Below are 12,519 nucleotides of genomic sequence, written 5' to 3' on the forward strand. Positions count from 1 at the left end.
AATAACTTATTAAAGGCGAAGGCGTATTTCGTGTGCATTTTCATTTTCTTTTTGCTTTACTTAAATTGTGATATATTTTGTCTATGAAAAAATCCTGTTTCTTCCCCTTCGATTTCTCTATCTAATGTTTCATGTGACTCTGAGACTTGGTGTAAACAAGATTCATTTAAAGGACATATAAAAGGATGGCTCCTGCAGTGACGAGTTTGCCTGGGATCCTTTCTTGGAGACCTGTGGTGGAGCTGCAGGGGGACTTGTCTGTGTGCAGAGGTGGAGGGAAAAAGATTCCTGGCACAGCAGCACTGCCAGGGAGACAAACAGCCTGGTCTTTCCTAAGTCACCCTCTTTCACCTCCCACGCTCTCCTTCAGAGCCCTTGTTTTACTGTGAGGACTGATTGCTCTTATCACTTGCTCACCGTGCTGCTGTGGGGCAGTCCTGTGTCCACAGGCAGGGACAGGCCAGGGGCACTTCTCTAATACAGCTGGCTCCGTATCAGCATCTCCAGCATAAAAGGGGATGTGCTGAGGGCAGTGCCTGAAGGCTCAGCTCTTCTCCCAAAGCTGCTGTCATGGATATTGCAAAGAGATGGACTTGTCATGGCGGTATGGTCCCCTGGGAAAACACCTGAATAAAGGAATGCTAGGCATTATGACTTTCACAGCAACAACTTCTCTGTAGAGTTCTCAACTTGTTCCGAAAATATATATTCAGTTCTTTAATAATTTTTCCACACCAGACTGGCCATTTTCTTCAGGATGCCCTGGAGCTGCTAAAGGGTGCATGAGGAAGAATGAGTCTGGACATGTGGGAGGCCTTCTGAAGCATGAGCTGGTTGGCAGGCAGAGTACCTGAGGGATTGTGCAGGGCATCCCCTGCACCTGGTGCTAATTGGAGATGGGGGGTGGGGGGTGGGGGGGAGAGGGGGGAAAGAGGATGCCTCCAGAGCACAACAGCTCCTTGTGGCCCTGTGGATGCTGGCTGCGAGGTCACCTGACAGGGTGACACATTTGGGGAGGTCAGGGGAAAGCCAGAAGAATAAACATGGGTGACCTGGGGAAGAGAAGAGAGTCTTGGCTAACAGAAGGAAAGATTTTGAAGAGGTGAGAAGGGTTCAGGTAAGGCTGATGCTTCTGCAACACTCACCGGGAAAATATTCATGTTATGTCCTGGCTATATTTCTAACCAGGAACCTGAAAAGTGGATTGAAGGAATCCACTTCTCTAATCTCCAGCCTCAAATCCTACTTTGAAGTCCAGCCCCATCCACATCACCTGTTTCTATTATTTTTAACCTATCGCTCTCGCTAATCCATATACCTTAATCCCTAGCATTAAATTGCCAGCCTTAACAACAACCCCCATGCCATAAAAAAGCATTTAATACATTCCTAACCAAAAATTTAGATGCTACCCTAAACCCTGGCTGGGTACCCAAAGCAGAACACCCAACTCTCTCTCTAAGACTCTACCCAGTGCCTAAACCTGGAAGGCAAGATCTAATCCCTAAACTCTAACTTGAACAACTAATCCTCAAATCTCTCATTCCTACACTCCTATCATGTAAGTGGTGGGTTTTGGCCCCATGAGGCTGGGAAGGGCTTAGGATGTCCTGCAGCAATCACTTGGTCTTGGAGGAGGCAGGTGAGGTCACATGGATCTGGTCAGGTCATAGGACTCAAGGAGGAGATGGGTGGGGATGCTCTGCTGAGGTCAGCTGTGCCTCAGGACCTCAGAAGGCAGCAGGAGGCCCATGGCTGTGCAGGTGGGTGTCGGGGCACTTCTGCCTGAGGATCTGATAAGCCACCTCCAGGCACATGGCTGCTCTATGAGGGTGTCATGTTAGCTGTCATAAGGAACTGGGGATCCACTGACATGCAAAGAGTGTAAATATATTTCAAAGTCACTCCTGCCCTTGTACCTAATAGACCTTGCACATAGGTCTACCCTGTCCACCAGAGAAGCTGAAAGGCCATGAGAAGGTGCATGGGAGTGGGAGATCCCATCTTTCTGAAGTAGCTGCCAGGTCAGCCCTTGCCTCCTGGCTGGCAGATGGGCTTTTAGGCTCATATTTACCAGCATCTCTCACAGGCCAGCAGAAGGCACCTGGCTGGCATGGTGCTTGTGTGATGCCCTCTGCCCAAGTACCTGAAAGGCCCATGAAATAGTGGCGTTGACTGTGGGTTGTCAAGTCTCTTGTGCCTGAGTACATGACTGGGGAGCAGCAGGCATGTGGCTTAGTTGTGTCTTTCTGAGGAGCTGAAAGGTCAGCAGGAAGGACGCATGGCCTGGAAGATCATGGTGATGTTCCTTCTGTCTGGTCAGCTGGCAGGCCCCAGGAAGGCTGATGGGTGTGGATGCCTGTGTGAAGGTGGTTTCTGAGATGTTGGAACTTTCCTTGCTCATGGGAAACAGCATGTGAGAGGAAACCTGACTCAAAGTGAAGCTTCGGTGATGGGGGGTGGATGTGAGAGGGAAGATAAGCGAGTGGAAGGGGTGTGCAATATTGTGTCAGAGGACACCTGGAAGGAATCTATAATCAGTCCATGGGTTTGTGTTTCAGGGCACAGCTGGAGAGGATATAGACATCAATAAAGGCACAGCAATTCCCATGTGAGTGCCAGGTAGGAAAGCAAGATGGATGTTTGTAGCTTGCATGGTAAAAGGGAAAGGTGTGGGACAACACAGGACAGCCAGTGGTGGCAATGGACAAGGGCACTAGCAAGGCTAGACATAGCCAAGAAAGCCAAGGTCTTGTTCCCTGGGCTATGGCAGGTCTCCCTGCCACCAAGGCCTAGGAGGAGACATTGTTTTTTAACGAGATGATACAACTGGGGCCTCATCTCTTTGCAACTCAGGACAGAGGCCAGGGGATGTCACACCACTGTCTTTCACTTGGCACTGCATAACCCACATGCCACTGCCTGAGGAAGAGCCCAGAGCCCCACATGAAGGACAGAACCTCTCTGCCCAGAGCTTCAAGCAAAGCTTGGCCTTTCTGCTTGATGAAAGAAAGCCAGCATTTTCTCAGCCTCACAGCCACCTGCACAGAGCCTTGGCCTACCTGTAATCATGGCCTCCAATTACCTGCTCTAAGGAGTCCATGGGGCTTTGTCAGTAATGGCCCTCAGCAGGACCAATCAATGCTTTGAAGGACTTTGGGTTTGGCTTCTGACTTTGGCTTTCTGAGAGATTTCATCAGTCTCCTCTCAGGAGCTGATGTTGATAAACTTGTCTGCAACTACACCTTGGGGCTTATTAAGACACAGAAAGCCTTTCTTAAGACACAGAGTCTCTGAAAGAGGTCCGGACAGGTAGGAGAAGTTTGACATTGTACAGACAAACTTGCTCCTCACCTCCCAGTCTCGCACCATTTCTCTCATTGATCCCCTAGGACTTGCATCACTTCTCCTGACATCAGACTTCTCCACTCAAGTCTGCAGTTGCACATTGTAGCTCCTTTGTCCCAACTCCCTCCTGCTTTCCTTAGAGAACAGGCTGCACACAGGTAGAGAAGGATGATTCTTAATTGCAAGCAAACTAAAATAAAGTATGATAAAGCTTAATAATCAATAAAGCACACTCTCTTAAGTGTTTGCTAGTTCCATGATGTACCCAATGAAGCTCATCTCCCACAACTTATAACCATTTTTTTTTGTTTGTTTGTTTTTTGTTTTCCCTAGTCTGTAGACATGAAAGATAATGTAAAAATAAAGTTTAGGAGTTTCATAAATATACTTCTAGTCTACATACAGAAACGGAAACTTTGGACTCCCTGAAACTCCAAGCGATGACTAGATCATGGAATAATAGAATTAAAGAATGAAAGAATCTTGGAAAGATTTGTGCTGGAACAGGACTCTAAGATCATCCAATCCAATCCCTCTGTCATGGGCAGGGGCATCTGTCACTACATCACGTTGTTCAAAGGCCCTTCCAACCTGACTTTGAACACTTCCTGTGATGGGGAATCCACAGCTTCTCTGGGAAATGTTCTAATGTCTAACTACTCTCACTGTAAAAGTATCTCCTTATATCCAATCTAAATCAGCTTTTACAGCTCAAAAGCATGATGCTTTGTCTTGTCACTACGGACCCTCATAAGGCTCTGGGGGGAACTCATTGCAGCTTTCTGTACTTGAAAGGGACTTATAAAAAAGATGGGGAACAACATTTTGCTCAATTGGATAATGACAGGACAAAGGGGAATGGCTTCAAACTAAAAGAGGGGAAATTTATATTAGAGGTTAGGAGGAAATTCTCCACTCAGAGGGTGGTGAGGCACTGGAACAGGTTGCCCAGAGAGCTTGTGGATGCCTTGTTCGTAGAGGTGTTCAAGACGAGGTTAGATGAGGCCCTGGACAACCTGATCTAGTGGGTAGCATCCTTTCCTATTGCAGGGGGATTGGAACTAGATGAGACCCCTTCCAAACCAAGCCATTCTGTGATTCTATGAAAAGGCAGCAATAAGGCAGCAATAAGGCCTCCCTGGCACCTTCTCTAGGTTAAACAACCTCAACTCTCTCAGCTTTTCTTTGCACGGGAAATCTTCCAGCTCTCTGATCATTTTCATGGCCTTCCTCTTTAGCCACCCTAACAGCTCTATGTCTTTTTTCTGCATTGGGGATCCCAGAACTGGATGCAGCACTGCTGGTGGGGACTCTCTAGGAAAGAGACAAATAAAGGAATCACCTTCCTCGACCTGCTGGTCTCTCTTCTTCTCATGCAATGGATGATGTTCGCTTTCTGGGCTGCAAATGCACACTGCCAGCTGATAGCCAGATCTTTGTCTTTTGGAGTACACCATTACGAGTCCCTCTCAGCAGGCAGTCTCACAATCTATTCATCCCCAAATTTATATGGAGAGTGGGGCTTTCCATTACCTAGGTGTAGCACCTTGCACTTGGCCTTGCTGAATTTCAGGATTTTCTCATGAGTAAACTTGTCAAGTGTGTCTAGGTCCCTGTGGATGGCATTGCTTCCCACTTACATGTCAGCTGCACCACTCAGCCTGGTGTCAACTGAAAACTTGTTGAGGGTGTACTCAGTCTCACTCTCCATGGTGGTAATGATGGTATTAATAGTAGGTCCCTGCATGAACCCTTAAGTGATACCACTCCTTACTGGTTTCCGCTTGGTTCTTAAAACATTGAATATAACTCTTTGGATGAGGCCATTTATTCAATTCTTTTCTCCCTCTAACAGTCAGTCCATCAAACCCGTATTGCTCCAGTTTAATGGAGTATGTTGTAGGAGACCATATCAAAAGCCTTACACAAGTCCACGTAGATGGCATCGGTAGCTCTTCCCTTATCTGATGACGAACTTTAAAGAATGTAATAAAACCAAGGAAATCTTTTAGATATATAAACGTATGTAATGCTTTTAATTATATATCTATTTCTTGCTATAACATCAAGGAGCACACTTAAAATATATAATAGTTTGCCCAGTGCCAGCTGGCAAAATCCTTCCTCCATGGAGAGAGGAGAATTGAAACACAGGGCTGCTTTAGCCCACTGGAGAGCACAATTTTAGTACTCTGTTTCCCAAATTTCTACAAGCACAACCCATGCAGATCTTTGCTGGATGAACTCTTTGGCTGATGAGAATCTTTCTCTGGAGACACAAGACTTTTCTCTGGCCTGCAGCTCATCAGCCGAAGTTTCATCCAGATGAAGCAGCCAGGTGGGAGGCAAGAAGAGGAAAGGAGCTTCTCTCCATCCCCACCATGGACAATGGCCCAGATGAAACATGGACAAACAAGTTTCCAAAGCAGGGAGCTGATGCAGCCCACCGAGACCTTCTATGGCAATGCAATTATCTGGGATGGGTGGAGTCCAGTTGGAGGAGAGGTACCATGCAGATGAGAGTCTGTGAATAAAAATGGATGGGATAGCCTGGACAATGGTTTCTGGGGACATTTCTGGTGCCTTTGGGTATCTGAAACCTCTGCATGGATCAGAAGAGCATGACATAGGCCTTTAAGGTGACTGTCCCTCATTGACAGTGGCTGTAGGAGGTAGAAAAGACAGGGACTGGGACAGCTGCTGTGCACTGCCTCCCAGAGTGCTGACAAAAAGAGTGCTCCTCTTCCTTGAGTATCACCACCAGGATAAGGAGTTCATGTATCAGGCTTGGATGTGAACCCCGTGCACCTACATTTCAGTGTGAGGCTCCTGAGACAGATCGGGATGCATATCTCTTGTCCTTAGCAGCAGCAGCACAAACAGCTGTGCCCAGTGGGTCTCCCCAGCCTGCATTTCCAGTCAGAGCAGAGGTAGCTTTTAAACTAAAAGAGGGTAGATTTAGATTGGATATTCAGAAGAAATTATTTTCTCTGAGGGTGGTGAGGCACTAGAACTGATTGATCAGAGGAGCTGTGGGTGCCCTACCCCTGGAATTCATCAAGGCCAGGTTGGATGGGGCTTTGAGCAACCTGGTCTAGTGGAAGTTGTCCCTGCCTATAGCAGGGCAATTGGAAATAGATGATCTTTAAGGTCCTTTCAACGCCAAATCTTTCTGTTTTTGTGATTCTGTGATTGATGTGACTGACCAGACTTGTTTCCTATCACTGCCTCCCATTCTTATTTTACCTCATTGCATGGGAAATGGTCTTTGATCAGATCCCCTCAGTGCTTAGCTGATTGTCAGGGCTAAACAACAACATATTGCTGTTGGTGACTGGGCTTGAGCTTTTGCTAAAACAATTACAGCTAATGGGTTAATCTCAACAAATTTTCCAGATGAAGCCAGTGCAGAGATTTCCCTTTGCCAGTCTAGAGGCAAAGAGCAAGGCGGGGCACTTGGGGTCTAAGAGCAGCCCAAGTCCCAGGCTGAAATGTCCATGCAAACATGGAGTACTCCCTGTTTCTGAGCTTCCCATTTTACTGCCTAAGTGGACCCATTCTGCCCTGGGACATGTTCTGAGGGGACAACACAGCCCACAGAGAAACCACTTCACGGCTTCTAACCCATCATCTCCTCCTCCACCTTTAGATTTGGAGGTGTTCTCTTTTTGTAGTCATCTGCTCTGATCCTTTCTATGTCTAAACACATAGGGAAAGGTGAAGGGGAAAATTTCTGTCTTTATTAAATAAATTTCTCTTGTGTTTTTTGTTTTAATTTTCTTTATTTTCCTGTTAGAGGAGTAGTTTGATTTACAGAAGAGAATAATTTACTAAAATAAAAATAATCAGAGACTTGAGACTTGAGTAATGAGTTTCATCTACTTCACTCCTGGTGCCTGTGAGAACTTGTTCTCCCGAGGCTCCCCCAACAGTCAATGGAGACAAGAGAAAGCCCTCGTGGCTGGGTCATCCCAGCCTAGAGCTGCCATGAGAAATAAAGGTGAGGGATCTCTTCCAGATGCTCTTCTGTCTCTCACCGTTGACAGTATGGGAGTAAGTTAAATTGCTCAGCCTGAAGGATGTGACTTTTAGACAACTGAAATATAAACCCGCACAGTAGTATTTGGCGTTTTTGTTTGTTTGTTTCTTTGGTTTTAGGTGCTTCCTCTTTGTACAGCAAGGACTGTCCTTAAGCTTTTGAAGATGACAAGACTTTTCCAGCTCTCAGAAAAGTAAGGCATTTAGGTGAGGACATTTGATAGTAGGAGAGAAGAGCAACTGTTTGGAAACAATTGCATTTTGGCACAGAAAGAGGTCAGATGAGATTGTGTGACAGATCCATTTCCACTGGCCTGGTGGGACCATAATGAATTTTGGCCTTAATTAAGAGTACTAAAAAATGCAAGCTACACTTGGTCCCCATTTTCCCTCTTTCCTAAAGAAACAAGGGAAGATGACATAGAAGTAATCAGGGCATTACAAAAGATGTACTTGAAATTTTCTTATTTGGAAATTAAGCAAGGGATCCCCAGATGTTGCTAGTCCAAAAAGGCAAGTACTGAAGAGGAGAGAAAATAACCTTCAATGTATATTTTTGAACTGATTGTTTAGAATCTACATAATAGAAAATATTTGTACAGGAGATGAGATTTCCTTTTGAAACATTGGTAAGATGGATGTTTGCAATTGTTCTGAGTGGAATTTCCCAGGAATGGAGTACAATAGAGTAACAATCCATTCTCAGCCTTGTGTTTTTGTAGCAAGAATCATTTGTGGCTGATGGACAAAGGTGGAAAGAAGACGAGAACTTCCCTGAGGACTCTACCAGATATGTGAAACAGAAAAGCCAGGGTGTGAGGAACGTCCAAAGGAATCTCTGTGTGTGTTGTATAGGAAGCCTGCAAGCAAGGAAAGAGAGAAGGAAGGAGATAGCCTTCTGTCCAGACCATGAAATTATTTTACTTGGTTTTGCCATGTTCCTGCCTCAGCCGGATAAATGGAAATTGGGCATGGGAACAGGCAATGGAACTGTCATTTCTGAATTCATCCTCTCAGGCTTCTCAGGGCTTGATCAAAGGCTACAGCTATTTCTCTACCTGCTCCTCCTACTCATGTACCTGACAACGGTGATGGGGAACGCAGCCATCATTTTCCTGGTGTGTGTGGATAACCGCCTGCAAACCCCCATGTACTTTTTCATTGGCAATCTGGCATTCCTGGAAATCTGGTTTACGTCCTCCACAAGCACCAAACTGTTGGTGATTCTGAGCTCTGGCAGGAGAACAATCTCAGTCGGTGGCTGCTTTGCCCAGTCCTCTTTCTATTTTGCCCTGGGTGCTGCAGAGTTTGCTCTCCTTGTTGTCATGTCCTTTGACCGTTACGTTGCGATCTGCCAGCCTTTGCGCTATGCTGCCATCATGAAGCATCAGCTCTGCATCCACCTGGTTGCTGCTGTTTGGGTCACGGGCTTCATGTTCTTGAGTTACCGCCTGGTGCTGCTCTCAAAGCTCACTTTCTGTGGTTTGAACAAGATTGAGCATTTTTTTTGTGACAACACCCCCTTATTCCAACTTTCCTGCTCTGACACCACCCTGCTTTGGAAAACAGACTCCGTTTTCATATTGTTTATCGTGCTGTCTTCCTTGTGTTTAACTCTGGCATCTTACACAAGCATTTTTCTCTGTATTCTACAAATGCCAGCGGCCTCTGGGAGGAAAAAAGCTTTTGCTACATGTTCTTCCCATCTCACCACCTTGGCCATTGCCTATGGAAGCTGCATTGCTCTCTACGCACATCCCTCAGGACATGTTTCTTTGGAGACCAACAGCATTGTAGCTTTGCTGAACACTGTCCTGTACCCATTCTTAAACCCATTCATCTACAGTCTTAGAAACAAGGCCGTGATGCTGGCCCTGAAGGAAGCCATGGCCCGTGCAACAGCACAGCTTTTCCCCTAATCGTGATGCATTTCTGAAGAGCAATATAAGTTCTCTGCTGTCATATCTTATGTAATACCACCTCCATATGTATATGACCTCCACAAGTAGATGCCTCTGGAGGTTTATGATCCTTCTGGATTGTGTTAGGCTGTTTGATAAGAAGTGCATCTGCACGCAAAAGGAAGGCCCAGGGAAGCGGTGGCAGGATGAGTAATTCAGTTCATGCCCTGCCCTGGCTGCTCCCAGGCCCAGCACAGGAGAGCCCCCAGCTCAACAAAGGCCCAACTCCATGATCCCAGAAGAGCACAAAGCACAATGGCAGGTGGGAACCCAAGTCACAGGCTCCTGCGGAACCAAGATCTTGTCCCAGCTCCTTCTAAGACTGCCTTGGGTAGACCACCACCCTGGTGTCCAGGCAGGAAACCCATGAAGATGAGTCACTGGCAGCAGCTCTCTGCATCACAATATACAAAGGGGGTTGCTGCCAAGGGCTGTAGGGACACATGGTGTGTGTACCTGGGGCTGAGTGCAGCAACTGGACTAGAACCAGGGTGTCAGAGGGCCTGTTCAGATGCCCTCAAGTGGAGAGAATGGGAGCCAGGGACATGTCCTGGGGAGGCTGAGTGTCTGAGCCAAGCTGCTGGAGTGATCCACCTTGCACACACACACACAAACATGCACGCACACACACAACCACTTTACATTTTCCACTAACGGGTCTCTGTCCTGCTCAGCTGGAGAGGCTTGTGTGTGTGCCTCCCAGGAGTACACACTCTGCCTTGCTCAGGTTGAACCCAGGACATGGAGCTGCAGCAGCTTCAGCTCTCTCGGGCAGCCAGAGTGTGTGCCTGCTGGGCACAAAACCATCTCTATATATGACATAGGTGCAGCAAGGCTGAAATGAGAGGAAAGGCAAAAAGGCAAGAGAAAACTGACTGAAGTGCACATTATTGCCAACACAGGTGAGATCTTCTACAGCCAAAAAATAAATAGATTAAGAGGAAAACGTACTAAGAAAAGAGAGAACCTGAATATTGAATTGGAAGAGATCTGATCCATGAAAACAAAGGTTACTAATGTCAACTGTCCTGCTGTACAGGTCAAACCCATGATGCTGAGAAACAGATAGAAACCCTGAAAGCATGGTATGAAAAAGACAAGGAGAGTAAAATCTATACAGGCACCATAACTTCAAGCTTCAAAACTCTTGCAAAAGCTGCAGATATTCAATGAGGTGGTCAAAACCTTAAATTAAGATGAAAAAATGAAGGGAAAGAGACAGTTCAGACTTAAGTAAGACTTGACTATAACCTTCAGAGCTCTTAAGAGAAGTGATCCCATCTCTTCTGCATAACTTTTGGAAAAGTACTCTAAAGGTATAATAAATAGGTTCTCCTGTACAGGTCCTTTGATTGTGTTTTGTTTTAAGGCAAAACTGGTTTTCAGAAGGGTTTGGATTATTGTCTTTGTTTCCTCAAAATCTCCTGCTGCTCTGTCACCCCACACTATGTTTTCATCAATATACTGCAAGTATTCCAGAGCTTCCCCCTGCTCAGTGCAGTCTGGGTCAGTCCATGGCGAATGGTAGGGCTGTGTTTCCACCCCTGGAACAGTCAATTCCAGGTGGACTGGACAGCCCTTCAAGGGAAAGCAAGCTGTGGTCTGCACGCTGCTGCCAAAGGGATGGAGAAAAACACATCAGTGATATCAGTTTTGGCATACCGCTTGGCTGCCTTTGACTCTAGTTCATATTGAAGTTCTACCATGTCCAGCACTGCAGCACTCAGCAGTGGCATGACTTCCTTCAGGCCGCAATAGTCCACTGGCCATATGGGACTATTAAAGGGTGAGCGAGTCTTGCTGTTCACCCTTTGGCTCTCCACTTGATGAACCAGCTCATGGATGGGAATCAGGGAGTCTCAGTTACTGCGATACTGCCTCAGGTGCACCACTGGGGTAGCCATCAGCACCTGCTGTTCTTCAACCCTCAGCAACCCCACAACAGAAAGGTCCCATGAGAGACCGGGTCAAGGCAGACAGCTGTTTAATGTCCACACTACACTTTGCACCAGTGCCCACTACAGTCTTATACACCTCTGTGTCTGATGTTCCAGGTCATCAACTCCACACAGTCCAATAAACATGATTGTCCCTTCCCTCCATCTGGCTGGAAGCAGAGCCCTTCTAGCCCTGGTCATAAGATTTGTTACTGTGTCTCAGGGACTGCCTGCTGGAAACGGGAGCAGCAATTTTCTCATAAGGACCCCCCTTTGGCAATTGTTTTTCCTTGCAACTCCTGTAGCTGTGCCTCTAGGGTCAAGGTAGATTTCCCATCCCATTTTCTCATGTCCTCCCCATGGTCATGCAGGTAAAACAATCGGCTGTCACGTGGTGAGTACCCACCATATCCCCTTTCTTGAGCACAGTGGAGGCCAGTGAAAAGTGGTGCACCTCAGGAGGGGTCTGTGCTGAGACTGGTACTGTTGAATATCTTTATCAATGACATAAACAGTGGGATCGAGTACACCCTCAGCTAATTTGCAGATGACACCAAGCTAAGTGTTGCAGTTGATACAATAGAAGGAAGGGATGGCAACCAAAGGGACCTGGACGAAGCTGAGATTTGGGCCCATGTGGACCTAATGAGGTTCTGCTGCACCTGGGCCAGGGCAATCCTGAACATGAGTACAGGCTGGGTGAAGAATTCATTGAGAGCAGCCCTTCAGAGAAGGACTTGGAGGTTCTGGTGGACAAAAAGCTTGACATAAGCCGACAGTGTGAGCTTTCAGCCCAGAAGGCCAGCAGCATCCTGGGCTACCAGGGGGAGGAGACCGGCTTCCCCTCCTAAGGAAGTTTCTGCAGATTCCCCAACAGTCCACAGGCTGTCTTCATAGGACATGCCCTTTTACCAGCACTCCCCCTCCAATGCCTCCTTTATCACTTGTCAGTCAGGTTTGTGTCCCTGGATATGTTGTGGCTTACCCCCAGGAGGTAGCCAAGCACCACACACTCTCTCCTTCCCCCACATTAACAGAACAGGGGGAGAGAAATGGTAGAAAGATGGGGAGAGACTCTTTATCACAGAATCTCAGAATCATTTAGGTTGAAAGAGACCTCCAAGATCACCTAGTCCATTGTATGACCTAGCACTAACAAGTCCTCCACTAAACCATATCACTAAGCTCTACATCTAAATGTCTTTTAAAGACCTCCAGGGATGGTGACTCAACCA

At 46.7% G+C, this 12,519-nt stretch overlaps 1 protein-coding gene across 1 annotated transcript; it reads left to right on the plus strand.

Annotated features, from left to right (window-relative positions):
* The first annotated feature begins 8,143 nt into the window (after window positions 1-8,143).
* On the plus strand, window positions 8,144-9,351 carry LOC310887832 (olfactory receptor 6E1-like). Its single transcript, XM_083814010.1, has one exon. The coding sequence runs from the start codon at window positions 8,322-8,324 to the stop codon at window positions 9,303-9,305; it is 984 nt and encodes a 327-aa protein (XP_083670136.1). The 5' UTR covers window positions 8,144-8,321; the 3' UTR covers window positions 9,306-9,351.
* Window positions 9,352-12,519: the final 3,168 nt, after the last annotated feature.

The sequence above is a fragment of the Anser anser genome (genome assembly GCF_964211835.1).
Source record: "Anser anser genome assembly, chromosome: 29".
Taxonomy (NCBI): Eukaryota; Metazoa; Chordata; class Aves; order Anseriformes; family Anatidae; genus Anser; species Anser anser.

Coding starts and splice junctions, on each gene's coding strand:
- LOC310887832 (XM_083814010.1), top strand. CDS start 8,322: ATGTTCCTGCCTCAGCCGGATAAATGGAAATTGGGCATGGGAACAGGC.